The following is a 20,509-nucleotide window of genomic DNA, read 5'->3' on the forward strand; positions in this document are numbered from 1 at the left end:
AAATAAACCATTCCATTTTACCTCCCAAGGTTGTTTATGGTGGACTTGAACGCCAATAAAGTTGTAAGAAAAGGAGACAGCATACTTGTATATTTGAATCAGCCGGAGGACTTCATATATGACATAGATGGCATAGCAATTGAATACAATGAATCGAAGAAAAGCGTAGAAGTGATTAATGATCTGATACCGGAGTTCATTAAGGACAACATGAAGAAGTTCTTTAGAGGGGATATAAAGAGATACATAGAGTTTTTAGAAAGAAATCTGGAGACATTTTTCAAGGGTGAGGTTCCGGAGATAGAAGGGGAAGGAAAGGCAAAAAGGCCTTTTGAGCTGCCAGGGGACTATAAGTTTCCCATTAATAGAAGAGTACAGATGAATGTGGCTATGGAGGTGGAAAAAAGATACGCTTCTGTAGTTTCTTGCGAATGCCTTAACTTGCAAGTTGAGTGTAACAGGTGCAAAAGAAGTCTGAATATGCCGGGGACAGCGGAGTGCCCTGGATGCAAGTGCAGGCTGGAAATAAACTACATCCCCTGTGTAGACTCAGAATTCTTGGGGTTTCTAAGTCTCCATGGCTGCAAGTTGATCTGCTTCAACCCTTCTAGGTACCAGCTTTCTTGTGACAGTTGCCATATGAACTACGAGACAAGTGAGATGGGTATAGGCGACACCTTTCGTATAAAGTGCTATGAGTGCTTGTCAAACATCGTTCTGAAGATATCCAGCATAAATCTTATACAAAAGAAGAAGGAAACACTGAAACCAGGGCAGCCACTGCCTGACAAGGGTGCATGCAAGCATTATAAAAAGTCGTACAGATGGTTCAGATTTCCTTGCTGCAACTCTCTCTACCCTTGTGATATATGCCATGACGAAGAGAGCGGGCATGTACATCAGATGGCTAACAAGATGGTTTGTGGAATGTGCTCAAAAGAGCAGGGTGTTAGCAAGACATGCGATTGCGGGATGAGCCTGAAGAGATCTACCTCGTTTTGGGAGGGCGGAAAAGGTAGCAGGAATAAGGCAACGATGAGCAGAAAAGACAGAAAAAAGTATACTAAATAAAGAAACACGATGTTCAATGTCTTTTCAAGAGAAGAAATACTGGTTGTTTTCTTTTTGCATTCTGTCCTTTGCAGATCCTGGCTTGTTGACTCTGGGCCTTAGATTGCTTGAATCTCTTCGGAAGGTCACATCCAAGTTCTTGAGGAAAATGTTCATACCTTCTAGGAGGTCCATTGGGGCAGAAGCCACACTTGAAACCCCAGGCTCTCCCTCAAATACAATCACTTTGTCTGCAAGATACGTTCCAACTATAAGGTCATGCTCAACAACAAATGCTGTCTTGTTGTTGGAGTATATAAACTTCTTTATGACCTTGGATATTGCTATTCTTTGATCAGAATCAAGAAATGCTGATGGCTCGTCAATAAGGTATATGTTTGCATCCTTCCCAAGACACATGGCTATTGCAATCCTTTGGAGTTCTCCTCCACTCAGGTTCTGGACAGGCTGGTCATAGGTGTATTCAATGTTAAGCGGCTTGATAACATCGTTTACAAATGACTGGTCCAAAAACGAGGATCTTATCTTTGACATGAAGAGATCTCTGACAGTACCTTTATACTTTGGAAGTATTTTCTGGGGCTTCAAACTATAGCTGAGGGCAGTAAACTCTTCCTCCTCGTCGGGCTTTATGAGCCCTGCAATCAATCCAACAAGTGTGGTTTTCCCCATACCATTTTCCCCGAGAAAAACAATGATCTCAGACTCGCTGAACGTGCCTTCCTTCACCTCAAGCTTGAATGACCCGTATGTCTTTGCCATGGCACCGTACCAATGCTGTGCTCTTTTCCCAACATCCTTGGTCGGCCTTTCCGAAATATCAAACTTAAGCTCAGAAGGCCTAAATCTCATGTTCTCGGTTGGTATGTACCCATCAAGAAAGATATTGATTGCAGACTTTATGGCATATGGTGCAGTTATCACTCCATACGCTCCAGACTGCCCATACAACACACACCCAAAGTCACTCATAAGGTCAAGTATTGCAAGATCATGCTCGACAACAATTACATAGCTATTGTCTTCGCAGAGTTCTCTAATCTCTTTTGCTGCTGAAAGCCTCTGCTTGACATCAAGATAGCTGGAGGGCTCGTCGAATATATAAACATCACTTTGCTGCATGCATGCCAATGCCAAGGAAAATCTTTGAAGCTCCCCTCCACTTAGTTCCTCAACATCTCTGCTGAGTATATTCCTGAGGCACATCCTGTCTATGTAGTAGTCTTTCTTCTGCTTTTGGTCCATCTCTTCGAGAACATCCTTGACAAGTAGCCTGTCTTCTACTGCAGCCTTATCGTTGTCCAATGAGAGGCTCTCAAGTGTATTCCTCACTCCAGAATTAAACCTTTTCTTCAACATTTTTGGAAGTCTGTCGATGTACTGGATTTTGGATGTTATCTTTAGCTGTCCTTCAAGAATCTTGGTAAAGTACCCCTGCAGCTCAGACCCTCTGAAATATCCTAAGATCGTTTCCCATCCAGGGGGGCTGTCATACTTACCAAGATTGGGCTTTATTTCCCCGGACAGAATCTTCAGCGCCGTGCTTTTTCCTATTCCATTTGTGCCCACAAGCCCAAGCACCTTCCCAGGCTTTGGAACCGGGAGCCTGTGGAGCTTGAATCCATTCATGCCGTATCTATGTGTTATATCCTTGGTTAAGCTTGTCGGGAGGTTGATTATAGAAATTGCCTTGAAGGGACATTTCTTCTGGCATGCAGAGCATCCAATGCATAAGACTTCCGATATTATGGACTTCTTCTCTATCTTTATGCATTCCCTTCCTGTCTTGTTCACAGGACACGCTTTCCTACACTCGGATGCACATTGCGATGGCTTGCAAAGCTCAAAATTAACAATGGCTAGCCGAGTAAGACTCGTCCTCTCATCACTCTTTGCCATCTCGTAAGGGATCAACCATTTTGGCCTCAAATCACAGAAGAGGTATATAGGCTTGGAAACAGTATACTATTTATTTCCAAAAAGATAGACCTTGTAGATACATGTGAACTTTTTGTGTCCCCCGTTGTTCTTAATGAAAAACTCTATTGAATCGGCCCTTGTCTTTTCAAACTCAAATGTCTGAAACCCACACACACTTGCATCGTACTTGAACTCTCCCAGAAGCATGTGTCCATCGGGGCCATAGGAAAAAACCTCAAATTCGTGTATTGCACTACTTGTATCCTTGGTAATAGGATGGTAAAACCCCACCCTATCGATTGTGATTTCTTTATCAAAATCAATGGAAAATTTACAGCTGCGCCCCTTGAATGATAGGCATTCTCCAATACTTACATTCTCGTCAAGTATAGTGGCTGGATCTTTGTGCTTCCTGAACCCTAGGAGCCCATATGAAAAGAGTTGCGACATGTCCCCAATTCTTACTCTTGCACCTTCTTCAACCTTTGCATAGTTCACCTCCTTTGTGTGTGCCATTCCCTCTATTTGCTTGCTCATTCGTGCATTTTCCTCCCTCAGTATGCTTATTTCCTCCATCAGATTCTCCACGACCATAGAGCTCATTGGCTTCATGATGGCTATGTAGAAAAGTAGAACATATAGAACAGCAATTGCCGTGTAGACAGGGTAGTTTTTCACACCCTTCCTATCCTGCCCATATCTATGCACCTCCACGGGCTCCACACTCTTAGTAGCTCTCATCTTTGGGATAGGTGTTTGGAACATAATAGTCTCGTCTATCCCAAAGTTTAGTGTTGAGTCTGGGCTTCTTTTCACCTGCAGGCGGTCTCTTCTATTCATGTACCCATGTGAAAGTGAAAATTTAAAACTTTCTGAGTATGCCAGTCTTTAATGCATCCCACCAGTCGCTTACAACTCAGGGCTGTTATCCTAGAACGTGTATGCCAAATGCAACCATCATGAAAAGAGCATTGACGTAGAAATACAGCATTAGCTTTGATTTGACTCTCAAGCTGTAGACCCTTGAAAGGTGAGTAATGGATATGTGTATAATCGATGATATAAACAGGTTGAAGCCGAGGACGAACTTATATCCCGATTCTTCGCACACACTCTGTAACCCTATGTTTGATATTGTCTTGCATAAGAATGACGACAAAGAGGCCAGGATGTAGAACAGATATGAGTATGACATCGAGTTTGATGCCCCCAGGCAATATATAAACACCATTGTCATCATTGATGTCAGAAATGCCAGAGGAATGCATCTACTTTCTGACAAAACCTTTGATATCTGCAGACTGGCAAGCGAGGAAAGTATTTTTGAACATCCTTCAACATATCCATGAATAATAACAGGCTTGTTTGGGTTTGAGTGGTATGATACCGAGCTATCGAAGCTGGAGAAGATTTTGATCACTGTATAAGAAACAAGGCGTATAGGCTTTGCCACGAGAAACAACATTTTGTTCACCTTGATGCTGCTTTCTATTCCGTTCTTCCTTTTTTCGAGGAATATCCCTGCTGAATAGAACGAAAGACATATGTAGAGAATGCTTGCAGATGATGAAAGCAAAGACGCAAGCATCACACGCGATCTATATGTGCTCTTTACTTTCCTCCAAACCTCTGTGGGGCTCTGTATGTAGTCTATGAACTTTTCCTCCTCCTTATTTGGAGATGTGAGAGGAAGTAAAAGCGTGGTCAGAAGAGCCAGGGATAGGCCGAAGAGAGAAATCAGTATGTTCACTCTGTGACTTCCCCCACACATTATGATGTCCTGCCCAATCCATGACGAGACAACACTTACAAATGTCTTGATGTTAATTGCTGTCGATAGAACCACTTTTCTATCCTCCTTTCTTCCGGCAGTGGAGTTAAGAATCGACTTCGTTACGACTCCGAAGGATGTTGTTGCGCCATGGAGTAGATATGCTATAGCCGTTAGAAAGCTGCACCTAAACGGCATGAACATGAATATCATATACACAACCATTTCAATGAGTGTATCGACGAAAAGACTCATTCTGTTTCCTAAAAGCTCGATTATAAGAAATGAAGTGAGAGAAACAATGATGGAGGATGTAAAGAACAACGGGCTAAAGTTGTTGTGAAGCTCTCTATTGTGGAATCCCTTCTGCTCGACAAGGTAAGGAACCATGAACGAAAGGAACGGGGTGAAAGACTTCAAGCCAAAGTACTGATATAACCTGACTGTCCACGACATTGTTTTGAGGGCTTTTTGATTGACTCATAATAGATTTCCAATGAAAATTTTTGTACTGCTAAACAAAAGTTATTGCATAGCGAGTTTGTAAAGGATTGGTAATTCTAGGGAGTTCTATCCATAATGCTAGTGGCAAAAATAGTCCTGAAATGGAGAGCGATATCGATGGGAGTCCTTTAAATTTAGGCAGTGGTGAAGGTGTAAGGAAGAATGATCGAGGAAAGCATAAGAGAGCACTAAAATGTCTTTCTCAAAGGACAGTTGCACTGAAGATATCCTATGATGGCCAGGGATATAGCGGGCTTTCTCCTCAGAACGGCAAAGAGACTATTGGCGGGAATCTTGAATATGCCTTGAAGGCCACGGGGCTTGGAGAGAAGCTAGTGTATGCAGGGAGGACAGATGCGGGTGTAAGTGCAATAAACATGATAGCGTCATGTGTTGTTATATCAAGAGTTTTAGAGCCCAACAGAAGTTATTCCATCACTGAGGACGACTACAGGGAGTACAAATATGACATAATGCTCAATAATCATCTTCCATCAGACATACGTGTCATTGGATGGGCACCAGTTCCTGACACATTCAATGCAAGATTTACATGTGTACAGAGACAGTATCGGTACTATTTTCACAAGGAAGGCCTTAATATTAATGAAATGAACGAAGCAGCTTCTAGAATCAAAAGGATGGAGAACTTTTATTACTTTAGCAAACACTCTGACGAGAATGCTCGATATGAAAGGAGGCTGGATGAGTGCAGAGTAGTGGACGACGGAGACATCTACTATCTGGACATAAGGGCCAGAGCATTTCTACACAACATGGTTCGAAAAATAGTTTGGGCTATACAGAAGTCTGGAAGGGGAGAAGCATACGATATCCAAAGAATAGGAACGTCAGAGCCGCATCCACTGGTCTTTTGTGGAGCGGTGTACCCCCACGAGCTTTCCTTCATCAGCAATCTTCGCTGTTTCTCAGAATTCCGCTACAAAATGGAAAGAGACCAAATAAACTACAAAATATCAAGGTACAGGTTAGAACACCTTACTGATGAGTTTTCTAAGGAGACAGGAAGTAAAAAGAGGCAATAGATAAATAAAAGCTTTATTCCCTAACCTTTTCAATGATTTCCTTGACAACAGTCCTTCCTTTTTCCGTTAGCATATCTTTAGAGTGTTCATTTATCCACCCCATGTTCTTCAGATTCTCAAGCACTGAGATGCCTATTTCCGGGAAGGCATTAACGTACTTGCTGGGCCGGCATCCCCTGTTCTTACGAGTTCCATACCTCTTTGCAAGGAATTCTGGCGTGACAGCCCCTTTGATTGAGATCTGCCTTACAATGGAGGCCATTCTTGTGAAATACCAGTCATCCTCAATGGGTGCCTGTTCCTTGCCAGTTCCGGTCTTCATAATATCATAATCTTGGAGAGGAACTACCATGTTGGTTGATTTAAGATAAGACTTAAGCGCCTCGTTGAACTTCTCTGGTCTAACCTCGTAGATCTCTTCGATCATCTGGGGTGAAAATTTTGCCGTCATCAAAATCGTATGCCTTTGCAAGCAATTAGGGCATTCGCAACAAAACCCTAAATGCAGCCTTCATACTTCATATCAACAAAGTCCTGTGTGGTTCCACACGTGGTAGATCCTCAGTCGATTCCTTCTACAAACAAGAACATGAAGATATACATCGATGATATTCTGTACAAGGATTCTGCCTATGAGGGGGGATTTGACCTGGAGATAAAGGAATTCTGTTCTTTTTCCAGTATAAAAACCTGCTTGGGATTTAGAAACAGGCCCAAGACTTTGGTTTCAAAGAGAGGACATTACAAGCTTAAGAAAGAGAGGTACGAGGAGCTTCTTGGTGTTCTGAAGCCGGACTACCATGCAGATTTCGACACGGGGAAGATCTTTGTAGAGGGGAATGAGCTAATAGAGCCCAAGGATGTAGGTGAGTTTGTAGAGCTTCTAAACGGGGGCCATTTGCTTTTTGGAACAGAGTTCGTCAATAATCTTGTCAATCAAGGGATGATGATGAGGTTTGATGGATGTAAGATTGACGTTTGCAGAATATTCGATTGCAAGTGCTGCGGAGACCTATCTCCTGGGTATCTTGAATATCTCTGGAACATCAAGGAGATGAATGCGTTCACATATCTTGCAATACACAACTATAATGTCCTTGATGAGATCTTCAAGGCCATAGGCCTCAATAAATTAAGTTGTGGCGATGTGAAGGCGGGAGATAGGGTTTAGAGAATGCATCTATTCTTAAGACATCTTTTGATTGCAGTACTTTTTATTCTTCTGTCTGTAGCCAAGAATTTAATAGATTGGAAAATATTTACCCCAAATGAGTTTAAGTGTTGTCTCTGTGGATCAATTTGTAGGCTTTGCTTTGTCGATAATATCAATGAAGATTTCTGGAAATCCGATGTTCAAAACACCAAAGGCAATATGGATACTGAGGGGAGTCTATCTGTGCTCTAATCTCATTCAACTTATGTTTTCACTCTACATAATGAAGAAGATCAAGAGTACAAATGACAGCCGCAAGGTTAAGATAAAGAGGGAAGCAACACTTTTCAAAGACAACAACGAAGAGGAGGAGGAGGAAATGACATATGCCAGCTACGACGAATCTGAGCTCACCAAATCGATCAGGACAGCAGTAATCCAGTTTTTGATCATTGCTGTGCTTCACTTCAAATTGGAGGTTGTTCAGCCATTATTTGCACAATCATTTGTTCCATTAAGAAACCTTCTTCTTAGTCCCCTCTATGCTGCATATATCTGGAATAGACCTGTTCTGAGGCCATTTGAGGCAAACATGCTGTTCCAGAAGGCACCTAAAGAATCTATGGCATCTGAAAAGAAAAGAGTCAAGGAGGACTGATTAAACAATCCATAAATATTTTCTTATCATTTTAAAATTTGTGTTTACTGCGAGGATTCAATGTATGCGCTCTTCCGAAGGAAATAAAAGTTTGATCCTTGTTTTAATCCCTATATGGGAAATGATGTGACCCAAGACGAAGACATAAGCACGATCGAAGCCACGAATGCAAGCCTGTACGGGGAGAGTGACATCATCCAGGAAGAAAAGAGCATAATTCGCGTGAAGGTTCAGCAGAAGAAGGGGACAAAGAAAGTGACTATTATTGAGAACATACCCAAGGAGCTTAGGGAAGGCTTGCTATCCTCTCTCAAAAAGGAAATGGGATGTGGCGGAATACTACTCGATGATAAGTCATCAATCCAACTACAAGGGGATAAAACGAACATGGGGATTGTCAGCTACCTAAAGAAATATGTTAAGGACTGTAAAGTCGAGTTGAATGGAAGAGTCAGGTAGGGCACATGGACCTCCTCAAGCGAGAAAGAGCGTCTCCCGAATTAAACAAAGTTAATATTCGTCTTTTAATAATTAGTTTGTGAAGTCTAGAGGCTCAAAAAGAATCCTATCGGGTGCCTTGAAGACCCTAGACGTCTTGTGCTTGAAAAGCTCGTTGAGAATGTCAAAGTCGTATCTCTTGCCTATTCTTTTCTTGTTTTTGTTTCTGATTTCAAACTCGTGCAGCTTGTGCTTCGAGCTACACATCTCGTCCTTTGTTAGAATATCTTTTTGAGATCTATGCTCATGTAGATACATACAATCGCTATTTTGGCATATTGCATTCCTCAGATAGAATGTACAATATTTTGTGGTTCCATAGGTGCACTTTAGAACTTTCCCGTCTAGAAGGCTTTCATCGACCTCTTGTATGCAGGTCTTTGCCTCTTCGTCTGTACTGTATGTGATGTAAGCGCTGGCTGTCGACTCAAGTGACGAGGTCCTCTTATTAACCACTATCTTTTTAATTGCGCCAAACTGTCCAAAAAATTCATGTCTGCTTAGGACGCCTTCGTCAGCATACTTCTGTGGTATGCATATTATATATACTAGGTTCTTCTGCACCACCCTTATGTTCGAGAAGCTTCCTCCTGACTGCATAGAAGCTATTAACATCGGCTCTTTAGGCATCCTTGGGGATTGTCTGCAAAATTTAATATTTATTACTGGTTACTAATAGGTTCAAGAGGCTCACAAGAGACAGGACTTCTTTCTCCTTCACTACAAATTCTCGATCTGTTTTAACAATAATAATGAAAGCCTTGGTACCAATGGCTACCGCTCCTGTTTAATTCCTGCATGTAGAACAGCCTATGAAGAAGCGAACAAACAGAACCTTACAAGATAAAAGTACAGAAACATCCCTGTCATATCGCTTTAATTCAAAAACATCCCGGAATCAATATTGTATACACCCTTACCAACCTCAAGAGCCCATATCTCGACATTTTCATTGGTCAGGACACCGTCCTCCGGATGGGCGTTCTTCAAAGCCATAATCCCAACCCTCGCCAGCTCCTCGACACCCATCTTCTCATACTCCTCACAGTATGCTTCCAGCACCGTTCTAGACGATTGTGACCTGCACCCTATGCTCATTCCCTTGACCTCTTTAACATATCCCCTTGGATTGAACTCAACCAGCCTTATCCCTTCATACTCCGTCATGTAAAGCCCAGAAACCCCGTAAAGCCTTCTTCCATCAACTATTGTCCTCTCAAACGCATCCCTTAACAAGTCCTCAAATACATCTAGAAAATGTGTTGGCCGCCCCTTGATAACTTCCTCCCTAACACTTTTGTCGATCAAGTAGTCCACAATCTGTTGCCCATCATTGGTAATTCCAGAAAACGTAAACAGAGACCTCTTGTCAATAGAAAACACTTTTTTTTGGGTGTCAGCAAGCTTCGACCTCTTCTCGTTGTGGGCTATCAAGATACCAACATTTTTGTTTCTAAGCCCAACAACCGTGTTCCCAAGCTCCGTTGTTTGCTGAATGAAGTCCAGCTGCTTCACACTGCCCTCGGGATTGAATATCTTGAACATGTTGTATCTTGCCTGAGAACCCATTTCAACTGGGGCTTGGAGTCTTAAAAACATTAAACATCATCCATTTATTTCAAGCTTCCAGCCTCTAGGATATAATAAATCTCACATGCTCTTGCAGCACAGGGATGTCAAGGTCCTCAACAAACTTGCTCAGAGATTCGGAATATAACCGAATCACGTCGTCCATTGGGCTTCTTATGCTTCGCTCCATTGCAGACTCGTTGAGATCCCTAAGCTCCTTAAATATCCTTTCGACAAAGTTGAGCATTCGAAATGCCTCATTGAAGTAGAGGGAATCAGACGGCGATGCCCCCAGAATTTCCTTGAAGTATCCCTTGATTCTTTCTTCTAGATCTTCCATCGTCTCCATTCTAGGCGCCTCCTCAAGCCTCTCAAATATCCCAGACCCAGTTCTGCTCGTGAACAATTTGAATGTGTCCTCCCGAACTATAAGATCCATAACCCTGTAAAGCATCATCCTGGGGTTCGAAAACAATACCCAAAAGATTTATATTTCATACATACAAGTTTATTTAGAATGACATACATATCCTCAGAAGAGCTTGGCTGGCGATCTCGTCCATCTCGTCAAAGTCATCCTCATCGAATGACCTTGCTGTGCTTGGAACATACTGGGGAATGTTCTGGACACTGCTACTTCTCCTCGTCTTTTGATTTACATTTGCTTGAAGAGAACTCACAAAGGTACCCTCCTTTCCATGCCCTACCTCGTAGTTCTTGTGGAACTCGTCAATCGAGCAGAACATGCTCTTCCTTCTCACCTTCTCACTCCTTCTTTGTATCGACGAATTCCAGTAGTTCTTTATTGCGTTATCTGTCCTTCCAGGAAGGTACTTTGCTATCTCTGACCACCGATTCCCAAACTTTGAATGAAGCTCAATTATCAATGCCTCCTCTTCCATAGTAAACGGTTTCTTTGTGATTTGTGGGTTAAGGTGGTTGTGCCACCTTTCCCTGCATTGTTTCCCAACCCTGCTTCCTAGTTTCTTCGCAATAAACGACCAGTTTTTTGGCGAAAACTCCTTTACTAACTTTAACAGCTTCTCATCCTCCTCATGTCTCCATGGACCCTTAACAAGCTTGGCGCCTGTATCCTTTTGATTCTGTGATAACTGATCCAACGAAGCCATAGGATGGCACGCTATCAGGGTTTATATTCTTTTGTTTACAAAAATTAAATTCAATGATATATTTGACATAATTCTGCCTTCGAGATTTAATCATATCTCAAATTACTACTAATAAATTTATACGAATTCCCGGGCTCGCATATGTAATGCCATACCCATCTCCTTGGCACTAACCTCTGGTTTCTAGCTATAACTTTCACTGACAGCTGCTCCAGGGACAATCGTATGTTTCAAATAATGTTCCCAAAGTTCTATAATGAAAGCTGTCCATTTCAGGATTATAGATACACCCGGCTTTTTTTAACCTTCACGCCTTCCTAAACCAGTAGGCTTTAATTATTGCGGGAAAATCCAAGGAACACCCAGCATGGTGCACCGCTAGTCAATACCATAAATCATCGATGAACTGCCCTAGCCTCACAGCCACAAGGCTGCTTTTATCCTCAGCAAATAAATAATACATCCCTCCTTGTATTAAACCCTATCTCTATAATACTCATATTCTCCGTTCCTAAAGGATTCTACTACATACGAGACAACCCTTTCAACATCCACCTCTCTGGAATCTAGTGTTCCTATAAACTCGATAAGTTGCTCTCCTTGAAGCTCCAATATCTTCCGAGCAAAAAACTTGAGAATGGCTGCAGCAAAGAATATGAAGACAGAGAAGTCAAAGAACAAAAAGAAGTCCCACATCCTTAGCACCAACTTGATGTCGAACCTTGTAAATAGGGTTAGGTACCATCCAACGGCGTAGACGCCAATGTCTATGTTTTGATGTAGAAGATGGCCATACACCTCGGGAATCAGAGCCCTGAAAACTTCGTCTTGGATTCTTTGAACACAGGGAACCTTGCTCAGCTTCTTATCAAATAGGGCCTCCAGGTTATTGTTCTTAATAATACTAACAAGCATCTCAAAAGCTTCCTCTTCGGGAAAATACATCAGGAGTAATGCTGCAGCACTGGACATCCCCTGGCAGTATCCAACATCGGGGTTGTAGTTTGAATATGCGGTAAGAATATTGAACAGCTCGCACTGACCCCTGCCATACTCTCTGTTGAAGAGAAAGTGTCTTCTGAAAGTTCTTTGGACATCCACGTGGATTTGATGCTCATACCCACTCTTCTTGGATATCAGGTTTGAGTAATTGAAGCCAGAAGCCTTCGGCGTAAGCATCCCCCACAGTCTGTACTTCAGAGACAGAGGAATTCCTCGATATATAAGCCTTCTTGCACCTTCACTTTTGCGCAGTTTTTCTCCGCTGTTTTTGCATCTTTCTATGATGTCATACCATTCGTTTTTGATAGAGGCGGGGCTGTCCCTTGATTGGGAGCTGAAGCTGTCGACAACAAACCCATATTCATTTGTGCAGAAGACCTCCTCAGACATTCCGTTGGAGTTATAAAGCTCTCTTATGCATCTTTCGTTCTTCATGTTGTTTTCAGGCTGTATTTTTATAAATAGAGGATCTGAAACACCCGAGAAATACCGATAGCCCCCTCATGTGGGCATCCTGCATTCCCTGGAAGCTTCTGTAATTCAGTATGGTGGGCAGGTACATTCCCGGGAAGCCACGGAGACGGACCTAGCCTGAAACAATGCAAGAGATCTGCTGTAAATTAAGAGAATCCTAATGGAATAAATGCATCACAAGAGTACAGTCAAAAAGACATTCAAAGTCGTATTCTTCTTCATCCAGGCGCTAGTGTTTATTTCTGGGGTCGGAGGGTCGATAGTCGGAACAACCATCTATTTAACGGCGCAGGAGTTACTTCAGATACCTGCAAAGATACTCATGCTTTCATATACTATAGGGGTCCTAGAGGTTCTGTCGGCCATCCTTGGATATACAGCACTATCATCCAGGAGGAAGCTCCGAATGCTAGTTTACATCTCGATTACACTTGTACTTATGAACATACAGGCCATAATAGCAGTCAAGAGCTGGGATGTTTACGAAAGGTCACGCGAGTGGGGCGACTGGCGATGGAGCTCATTGACAGAGAATCAGAGAAACTTTGTTCAGGCAAAGTTCAGGTGCTGTGGGTTTTATAATGCAGCAGATAGAAGCGGATCGAGCTGTGGAGGGGAAAATGGATGTGTGGGTGCGGTCTACAAGCTTTCCAAGAGTGTGTCGAAGCTCATACAGAAGATACTAATGTTCCTGTTCTTTTTTGAATCTGTTGGAGTTGGAATATTAAGCATGCTAAGGCTTAGAAAGTGACGAGGGGCCTCAAATAATAAACGGGTAGGTGTCTCGCATTTGAACAGTGTTTTTGAAGAGCACAAACTGAAATGTTCTGACGGTAGGGAGTCCTGGGATCATCTAGGCAAGAACTTATATTTTAAAATTTTTCCCCCTTACAATGCAGCAAGAGAATAATAGAAGAAAGCGGATTCCAGGTATCCATTCGTGCCTAGCGGTTATAAACGAGCTGAGGCAAGAGCTGGGGAAGGTGACTGCATCGATAAACGACCTCCGTGACAAGATATCAGCTATTTATAAGCAAGAAAGAGAGAATTCGCCAAAGAACAACCTCTATAAAAAACTGGACGAGTTGGCAAGCGAAATAAAATCATTGAAGGAAAGCAGGTCTAAGGCGTTTAATCTGAAGAGCGAGGCATTGGGGACATATGAGACGATCAAGGGTGAAATCCAGCCGGAGAAAGGGAAGAAGATGATGAGTGCACAGGAGATTGACAGCCGGATGAAGGAGATAAACCTCAAGTTGATTTCCACCAAGTGCGACTCGAAAACAGAGAAGATGTTTGAGTCAGAGATCGAGAATCTTAGAAAGCAAAGGAAGAACATCGGGATGTTAGAGCAAAAGAGCAAGCTTGCTTTAGATATTAAGGCGAAACTTGATTCTTTGAATGGAGAAATTAAAGATTTGAGCCAAAAGATAGCAGAAAGGCAATCGGTTGTAGATGGAATCAAAGCGGAGCTAAAGGAGATCAATGACCAGGAAAAACCCAAGAACCCTGTGATTGAGGGGTATGAGAAGAACATTCAAGCATTTAAGAATAAGAGAAACGAGCTTTCTGAGAAAATAAAGGCACAGCAGGAGAAGATCAGGGAAAAGGAGATTGAGTACGACAAGTTTTTGGAAGAGATGGCAATTGCGCAGGCACTTGAGAAGCAAAAGGAAGAGATAAAGCAGAGAATAAGTGCTCTTGAGGAGCAAAAGAATGCGCTTTCGAAGGAAGAATCAAAGCTCAATCCCTCGAGGTTTGATTCTATCATATTTAGGATGGGATCTCTTGATCTATCTGGAGAAAAGATCAGCCTTCCTGTTGACCTAGCCCTCTATCTGAGCCAGCACAAGATTCCTATTCCCACATCTGCTAGCCAAATGAAGCCAACAATTGAGGTTCTTAAGTCTCAGAAGGAAAACTTTGCGAGCCAGGTAGTTGAGAAGAGAAAAGAGTTTGAGAACAGGATTGCCGATCTAGAAAAGAAGATATCTGAGGAGAGAAAAGTTTTGATGGCCATGCCTCCTACTGATGTAAGGGTGTTGAAGTTCAAACGCGATTAAACTTTAGTTGCATTTTGCGATTTGATTTATTAAATTTGCAGCCAGATTTTCTGGATACATGCAAGGCTTCTTGGGCTCATATTTGATGTTAATTTTTTGTTTCGAGGGCTTCTTTTCTATCACTTATCGGTATCATGGCAAATACGGCGAATGCCCTCCTTGCTTAGCCTATGTGCCAGCGGAATAATATCCACCACATCAGGGGTAGGGAGTTCGGATGGTCTTGGCGAATAATAAACTCCTGCATACCTCTCGTTCATCTTGTCAAGTGTTATTCTTGCCAGCATATTTTCCCGTTTGTTTTCCTTCCCCTCCAGTTTATTTTGTTTTATATACGCCACATTTTTCGAAGAATATTATTGGTGTAATGCCCACCTGTTATATTTGGCATCATTACGTATAAAAATGTTACGACCGCCATACGAAAAGCCTTCTACCCAAGTATAAAATGATAAAAAAAAATCACCCTACTTACCATGTGGAGATGAGGTAGCTTTCATTGCTGCCCGCATCCTGAATGCCCAATTCTCACCACACAAAATGGAGCAATGGGTATTCATTTGGGCAACATCCCGCCACACAATTTCTTTCCCGGGAGATCAAGCAAGGTCTGCTTTCTCCTTATTATTTAAAGTATGTATTCCAGAGCTTCTAAAACCAAGGTGCCCAGCCATTTAGTATTTTTCTTTATTGTGTAGGGAGTACAAATGTAGGGCTCTTGCCCTAATTAAAGCTGCACTGCAAAAGCTGATCTAAATAAATGGATCCAATCTATCCCACAAAAAGGAGACACCCTTTTCAAATATTTATGAAAACACCCTTCAAATTCGTCAAGGCCGGGATTAGAAATGAAGAGAGAAGAAATAGATGATAGTAATGACCGCTGCGTCCATCATGTAGGATTTAGAGAAGGCAGACACAGACCCATATCGGCACCGCCTGTGGATAAGTTCTTCATAGAAGATGAAGTAGAACTCGGCGACATCCAAACAGATCTGAACTATTCTATTTTTTACAGAAGAAATTGCAAAAACGAGCCTCGACTACAGCCGCCAAGCTTCTTCATAAGGGGACAAAGCGGATATTGGACAAGTCAGTACGACGACTTGATAACCAAGGCATTCTCAAACACAGGGTTTCTTGATGTAGAGATGGGCGGGGATGCATCTTCCGAACCTGAAAACAGCAGGTCTCTTGCGGAGAGGATTGACGAGGACTACCCAGAATCTGAGAAGAGTAGCGAGTATAAGGGCACCTCAAGAGCAACCACTCCCATTGGGAATACGAATGTGTTGGACACCGAAGTATTCAGTGCAATGCTAAACCTCAAGGCAGCAAGGGGCGCAGAAAATGCGCAGGGGGGAAGCCACAGGTCCTCGCCTCCAGCTGGGAGCATTGAAGGAACACTTGCGGACAGCAAATTCTTTAGAGAGCTTCTAGAGATCTATGAAGAACAGGATGGAAAGGGATGTAAGAATGTGTTTGGAGGAACATCAATGAAGGAGATATGTATAAGTGTAAGTAAGGATCAGGAGGGAAGTAGATGCATACAAAGAAAGATGGATAACATTTCTAAAGAGGAGATTTCGTGGTTCTTCAACAACATTGCGGATGCGGCTGCAGATTTGTCTGCCAATCTGTTTGGAAACTATGTCATCCAAAAGATCATACCTCTTCTAACTGAGGAAGAAAGAACAAGACTAACGGCCAGCCTGGTTGGGCAGATCCATCTTCTTTCTGTTCATCCTTATGGATGCAGAGTGATTCAAAAGTTGGTGGATGTTTCTCCTGATGTCGACTTTATCCTGGAAGAGGTGAAAGGCAACTTACTAGAGTTGATAGAGGATCAGAATGGAAACCACGTCATCCAGAAGTGTATAGAAAAGTGCAAGGACAGAAGGATTATTTTGAAGCAATTTTCGGAGAACTCCTTGTTTCTGGCCACCCATAAGTACGGATGCAGGGTTATCCAGAGGATGCTGGAGTTCTGCAAAGAGGAAGAGATCAAGGACATTGTCGAAGTCCTTATAAGTAACATAAAAACACTTGTTGACGACCAATATGGAAACTATGTTATCCAACACATTTTGACGGTTGGAAAAGAGAAGGAAAGGAATCTAGTTATCGAAAAAATTATAGAAAAAAGCTATGAGCTGAGCAAGTGCAAGTTCTCAAGCAACGTTGTTGAGCAGTGCGTTAAGCTTTCGAACAACGGACAAAGAGAGCAGTTTCTGGAGAAGTTTCTAGAGCCTGTGGGAGCCAAGCCTGGAATGTATTCCATGTGCATTGACATGTATGGAAACTATGTTGTGCAGCGCCTGTATGATTCCTCTGGAGAAAACATACGGAAGGAGATCAAAAATACATTGAGACCTTTTGTTAGGGATCTCAAAAAGTCTCCATTTGCCAGGCACATTCTCTTCAAAATCAACACATGATGACTTCCATGTAAAATTTTGAGAATAAAGGTTTAACAGATTTATTTTTCCTCTAAAAGCACCTTAGGCTTTATTTTACCGAAGAATTACAGGTTCTGGGATAACCCCAATATGGTCAAGGGTCTAAGCAACAAGGATGCCGTCGTAGCAATGGTTCTCGCAATGATGGGAACAGGAATAACTTTTATGCCGTATGCATTTAAATCTGCAGGGTACCTTAATGCAATATTTCTCATGGTGTTCTTTGCTATAGGAACAGCCATATCTTGCTACTGCATTTCCTATGCAGCCAAATACTCAGGGCATGAAAATCCCACATACTCTAGCCTGGCATCTAACATTTCCACGGCACTTGGATATATAGTCAATGTGTCGATCTTTTTCAATGGATATATTGCTGCTGTTAACTTCTATAGATATCTGTCTGACCTGATTGTTAGGAACTCGCATTACATTCAGAACCTCACAAGCGATTATGAGAAGTCTAGAAAGGTTGTTGTTCTTATTCTTGCGATTCCATTTTTGTATCTGTCTTCAAAAAAGACATTGTCTGGTCTTGCATTTACAACCTATCTAAGCATTGCATCCGTGATATACCTGGCATTTCTAATGATTTATTTGTTCTTTACTGTGGGAAGCACCTTTGCCGATGGAAATCCAAAGCCGTTCAATGAATCTCTAGGAGAGTCTGTCCCGTTTTTCATATCTTCCATGGTGTGCCAGGCAAACATGGTAAAGATATATGGCGAGATGGAGAAGAAAAGCAACAGAAACATCATTATCGTGTCTTTGGGCGCTGCTATTGGTGGAATGCTCATTAACTGTTTGATTGGGTTTTTCGGGTACTTTGTGTTTGGAGATGGAGTAAGCGGAGAAATTGTGACGGAGCTTTCGGATATGAACAATCCGATCAATAAGTACCTTAGAAGTGGGTGGGATAAGAACAACATCATGTCTGGAATGGCTGTCTATGGAATGATGCTGACGCTGTTCGGTGGATATCCTCTGCAGGTCAACCCTGTTGTAGATATGATCTTCAAGTTCCTTCCAGTAGAAAAAAGAACAGAAGTAAGCAGAAAAATAATAGTAATCTTGTTATTTCTGATAGCAGTTTCCCTGAACCTTATGGAGGAGCTCAAGACAAAGGTCATGAAGAAGTATCTTGGGGCTACCTTTTCCAATTCTGTGGCATTTGTGTATCCATTTGTATATTACTTGTCTACAAAGAAGGAAAAGTCTCTTGCATCTAAGTCTGTATGCACACTGATGATAGGAATGAGCATTGTTGTAAGTATCTACACAATTTTCAGGTCTCTATAGGCAGGAAAGGTAAGAAATAAAAGCTTTACTCAACGCAAGCATAAACTAGCTTATGAAGGGGCCTGCGCACGATATTATATTTCTGTATCCAAACTTAACACATAGAAGAGGTGTGCTTTTGGTATAGTATGTCCCCAGACATCCTCCCTTGTGATCGGTTCTGTCCCAAAGCCTAACGCTGTTGTCTGCACCGCAAGAAGCGAGGACGCTTCCATAAAAGCAGAAGGAAACAGAAAACACAGTATTCTCGTGGCCCACATACTTTCCTAAGAGCTTCGAGCTCTGAATATCCCAGAGAAGTACTGCTCTGTCCTTACTTCCGCTCGCCAGGAACTTACCGCAATGAGAAACATCTATACATGTTACTGTATCTGTATGTCCACAGAATATCCTTACAACGGACGCCGTGTTTATATCATGCATCCTCACTCTATGGTCTGAAGACCCTGTAAATAGGTAGTTCGAGTTCGGGTGGAACTTCACAGCAGTTACATCACTAAGAGAGGAGATTATAAGCCTTTCGGGCTTTGAGGTTGTAACAGACCATATAATGGCCTGTCTATCGCCTGCTCCGCTTGCAAAGAAGTAGTCGTTTGGTGCCACATCGACACACCATACAGGAAATGCGTGGGCCTTATAGACAGCAAGCAGACATAGAAGATCAAGGCTCCACAGGCATACAGTACAGTCTTGGGAGCTTGAAACAAGAAACTTGTTTGAGGAAAAGAACTTTAACCCATACACAGGCCCGGAATGCCCAATAAGCTTGTAGCTGTTTCCAACCTCCTCAAACTTCTCCTCATTCAGGGTTTTGATGTCCGACTTTGCAAGTTCAGAGCTGCTCTTAAGCTTCTTCAAGGGATCGTTGGTTAGTGAGTATATTTCTATGTAGCTGTCCTTGAACCCGCATGCCATTAGCTTTAGGTCATTGCTGATTTCTGCCGCTGTAAGGCCTTCGTAAGTATTATGTATCGTGTAACAACATATACTGGGGAGGTTGTTCTTGTTCACAGCTACTCTTTTGCACAGATCCTTTAACTTCTCTATTTCCGCATTTATTTGTGATGCATTGGGCTTATACGGCGAATCCTTAGGCTTCATTTCCCTTTGCTTCTTTAGCTGTAGTACATACGTCTCAAGATGGTCATACCTGTACTGCTCATCTCCAAGTATTGCATCCTCGCATTCCCTGGAAACCAGAAATGTAGTCAGGTCTATCTCGGCATCGACAACACTCGTTTCAATACCTTGAGGCCTGTCTTCACTCTTCGGTCCAACATACACTTTGATATCCAGATGTTGGTTAAGTATCTTCAGTATGTATGTTAGATTTCTCTCCTCAAGAAAGTTGATAAGGAGATCAAACGCATACCTTCCCATGGACAGGTGGTATTTAGAGCTCTTGAATGTATAAGCAAAGTTATTCTCGTGAATGTGCTGTATTGTGTAAATGCTTTCAAACTGCTTGATCTCTTCAGACTTGTTGTAGTGGTCGTTCCTGTACTTCTCAAAAAACTCTTTTGCCTCGTCAGTCTTGTTCTGTTGTATCAGATCGAAGTAAATGTGGATAAACAGAGGATACAAAAGAGGAAGGAGGTCATTCTTAAACAGATCAAGAGAGTCTTCGATCCAAGTCTTGAGACTAACATAGGATGCTTCCATCTGATCCTTAGATGGTGCTTTAGCTGAAATGCTCTCTCTAATATTTTCAGACATATCGGGGTCTCTCCCGAAAATTTTAGTTTCCGTGCATTTAGAAAGGCCATATGAGTAATTTCATGGTACTTCCGATAACAATGTCTGTTCCATCTTTCAATAATAAAGCAACTAAGTCACTAAGAAATTACCAGAAACCGTCTTGTTTCCGGATGTGCATCCACTTCTCATTGAGC

General features: G+C 42.2%; 19 protein-coding genes and 1 non-coding gene across 20 annotated transcripts; 10 read left to right on the plus strand and 10 right to left on the minus strand.

Moving 5' to 3' along the window:
- Window positions 1-36: 36 nt before the first annotated feature.
- EHEL_111460 (uncharacterized protein) lies at window positions 37-1,071 on the plus strand (the record flags this gene model as incomplete). The annotated part of the gene is made up of 1 exon (XM_003888351.1): window positions 37-1,071. One exon carries the CDS (start codon window positions 37-39, stop codon window positions 1,069-1,071), a length of 1,035 nt encoding a protein of 344 aa, XP_003888400.1.
- Window positions 1,072-1,095: 24 nt separating this feature from the next.
- Window positions 1,096-2,970, minus strand: EHEL_111470 (ATPase domain 1 of RNase L inhibitor; the record flags this gene model as incomplete). The annotated part of the gene is made up of 1 exon (XM_003888352.1): window positions 1,096-2,970. The coding sequence occupies one exon, from the start codon at window positions 2,968-2,970 to the stop codon at window positions 1,096-1,098; it is 1,875 nt and encodes a 624-aa protein (XP_003888401.1).
- A 66-nt stretch (window positions 2,971-3,036) lies between these two features.
- On the minus strand, window positions 3,037-3,831 carry EHEL_111480 (putative spindle pole body associated protein; the record flags this gene model as incomplete). The annotated part of the gene is made up of 1 exon (XM_003888353.1): window positions 3,037-3,831. One exon carries the CDS (start codon window positions 3,829-3,831, stop codon window positions 3,037-3,039), a length of 795 nt encoding a protein of 264 aa, XP_003888402.1.
- Window positions 3,832-3,916: 85 nt separating this feature from the next.
- EHEL_111490 (uncharacterized protein) lies at window positions 3,917-5,218 on the minus strand (the record flags this gene model as incomplete). The annotated part of the gene is made up of 1 exon (XM_003888354.1): window positions 3,917-5,218. The coding sequence occupies one exon, from the start codon at window positions 5,216-5,218 to the stop codon at window positions 3,917-3,919; it is 1,302 nt and encodes a 433-aa protein (XP_003888403.1).
- Window positions 5,219-5,367: 149 nt separating this feature from the next.
- On the plus strand, window positions 5,368-6,312 carry EHEL_111500 (tRNA pseudouridine synthase domain-containing protein; the record flags this gene model as incomplete). The annotated part of the gene is made up of 1 exon (XM_003888355.1): window positions 5,368-6,312. One exon carries the CDS (start codon window positions 5,368-5,370, stop codon window positions 6,310-6,312), a length of 945 nt encoding a protein of 314 aa, XP_003888404.1.
- Window positions 6,313-6,325: 13 nt separating this feature from the next.
- On the minus strand, window positions 6,326-6,739 carry EHEL_111510 (40S ribosomal protein S19; the record flags this gene model as incomplete). The annotated part of the gene is made up of 1 exon (XM_003888356.1): window positions 6,326-6,739. One exon carries the CDS (start codon window positions 6,737-6,739, stop codon window positions 6,326-6,328), a length of 414 nt encoding a protein of 137 aa, XP_003888405.1.
- Window positions 6,740-6,814: 75 nt separating this feature from the next.
- Window positions 6,815-7,483, plus strand: EHEL_111520 (uncharacterized protein; the record flags this gene model as incomplete). The annotated part of the gene is made up of 1 exon (XM_003888357.1): window positions 6,815-7,483. One exon carries the CDS (start codon window positions 6,815-6,817, stop codon window positions 7,481-7,483), a length of 669 nt encoding a protein of 222 aa, XP_003888406.1.
- Window positions 7,484-7,580: 97 nt separating this feature from the next.
- EHEL_111530 (inorganic phosphate transport protein) lies at window positions 7,581-8,123 on the plus strand (the record flags this gene model as incomplete). The annotated part of the gene is made up of 1 exon (XM_003888358.1): window positions 7,581-8,123. The coding sequence occupies one exon, from the start codon at window positions 7,581-7,583 to the stop codon at window positions 8,121-8,123; it is 543 nt and encodes a 180-aa protein (XP_003888407.1).
- Window positions 8,124-8,237: 114 nt separating this feature from the next.
- EHEL_111540 (uncharacterized protein) lies at window positions 8,238-8,582 on the plus strand (the record flags this gene model as incomplete). Its single annotated transcript, XM_003888359.1, has 1 exon — window positions 8,238-8,582. The coding sequence occupies one exon, from the start codon at window positions 8,238-8,240 to the stop codon at window positions 8,580-8,582; it is 345 nt and encodes a 114-aa protein (XP_003888408.1).
- Window positions 8,583-8,654: 72 nt separating this feature from the next.
- On the minus strand, window positions 8,655-9,251 carry EHEL_111550 (transcriptional repressor; the record flags this gene model as incomplete). Its single annotated transcript, XM_003888360.1, has 1 exon — window positions 8,655-9,251. One exon carries the CDS (start codon window positions 9,249-9,251, stop codon window positions 8,655-8,657), a length of 597 nt encoding a protein of 198 aa, XP_003888409.1.
- Window positions 9,252-9,497: 246 nt separating this feature from the next.
- Window positions 9,498-10,190, minus strand: EHEL_111560 (putative proteasome; the record flags this gene model as incomplete). Its single annotated transcript, XM_003888361.1, has 1 exon — window positions 9,498-10,190. The coding sequence occupies one exon, from the start codon at window positions 10,188-10,190 to the stop codon at window positions 9,498-9,500; it is 693 nt and encodes a 230-aa protein (XP_003888410.1).
- Window positions 10,191-10,254: 64 nt separating this feature from the next.
- On the minus strand, window positions 10,255-10,647 carry EHEL_111570 (uncharacterized protein; the record flags this gene model as incomplete). Its single annotated transcript, XM_003888362.1, has 1 exon — window positions 10,255-10,647. The coding sequence occupies one exon, from the start codon at window positions 10,645-10,647 to the stop codon at window positions 10,255-10,257; it is 393 nt and encodes a 130-aa protein (XP_003888411.1).
- Window positions 10,648-10,702: 55 nt separating this feature from the next.
- On the minus strand, window positions 10,703-11,320 carry EHEL_111580 (uncharacterized protein; the record flags this gene model as incomplete). Its single annotated transcript, XM_003888363.1, has 1 exon — window positions 10,703-11,320. One exon carries the CDS (start codon window positions 11,318-11,320, stop codon window positions 10,703-10,705), a length of 618 nt encoding a protein of 205 aa, XP_003888412.1.
- A 474-nt stretch (window positions 11,321-11,794) lies between these two features.
- Window positions 11,795-12,757, minus strand: EHEL_111590 (putative GTPase-activating protein; the record flags this gene model as incomplete). The annotated part of the gene is made up of 1 exon (XM_003888364.1): window positions 11,795-12,757. The coding sequence occupies one exon, from the start codon at window positions 12,755-12,757 to the stop codon at window positions 11,795-11,797; it is 963 nt and encodes a 320-aa protein (XP_003888413.1).
- A 208-nt stretch (window positions 12,758-12,965) lies between these two features.
- EHEL_111600 (uncharacterized protein) lies at window positions 12,966-13,547 on the plus strand (the record flags this gene model as incomplete). Its single annotated transcript, XM_003888365.1, has 1 exon — window positions 12,966-13,547. One exon carries the CDS (start codon window positions 12,966-12,968, stop codon window positions 13,545-13,547), a length of 582 nt encoding a protein of 193 aa, XP_003888414.1.
- A 142-nt stretch (window positions 13,548-13,689) lies between these two features.
- EHEL_111610 (uncharacterized protein) lies at window positions 13,690-14,859 on the plus strand (the record flags this gene model as incomplete). The annotated part of the gene is made up of 1 exon (XM_003888366.1): window positions 13,690-14,859. One exon carries the CDS (start codon window positions 13,690-13,692, stop codon window positions 14,857-14,859), a length of 1,170 nt encoding a protein of 389 aa, XP_003888415.1.
- Window positions 14,860-15,324: 465 nt separating this feature from the next.
- Window positions 15,325-15,484, plus strand: EHEL_111617. The gene has a single exon (XR_009467995.1). It is a non-coding gene; the product is annotated as a miscellaneous RNA (non-coding RNA).
- Window positions 15,485-15,707: 223 nt separating this feature from the next.
- Window positions 15,708-17,297, plus strand: EHEL_111620 (RNA binding repeat domain-containing protein; the record flags this gene model as incomplete). Its single annotated transcript, XM_003888367.1, has 1 exon — window positions 15,708-17,297. One exon carries the CDS (start codon window positions 15,708-15,710, stop codon window positions 17,295-17,297), a length of 1,590 nt encoding a protein of 529 aa, XP_003888416.1.
- Window positions 17,298-17,408: 111 nt separating this feature from the next.
- Window positions 17,409-18,617, plus strand: EHEL_111630 (putative amino acid permease; the record flags this gene model as incomplete). Its single annotated transcript, XM_003888368.1, has 1 exon — window positions 17,409-18,617. One exon carries the CDS (start codon window positions 17,409-17,411, stop codon window positions 18,615-18,617), a length of 1,209 nt encoding a protein of 402 aa, XP_003888417.1.
- A 45-nt stretch (window positions 18,618-18,662) lies between these two features.
- On the minus strand, window positions 18,663-20,333 carry EHEL_111640 (uncharacterized protein; the record flags this gene model as incomplete). Its single annotated transcript, XM_003888369.1, has 1 exon — window positions 18,663-20,333. One exon carries the CDS (start codon window positions 20,331-20,333, stop codon window positions 18,663-18,665), a length of 1,671 nt encoding a protein of 556 aa, XP_003888418.1.
- Window positions 20,334-20,509: the final 176 nt, after the last annotated feature.

This window comes from Encephalitozoon hellem, chromosome XI (assembly GCF_000277815.2).
Source record: "Encephalitozoon hellem ATCC 50504 chromosome XI, complete sequence".
NCBI lineage: Eukaryota > Fungi > Microsporidia > Unikaryonidae > Encephalitozoon > Encephalitozoon hellem.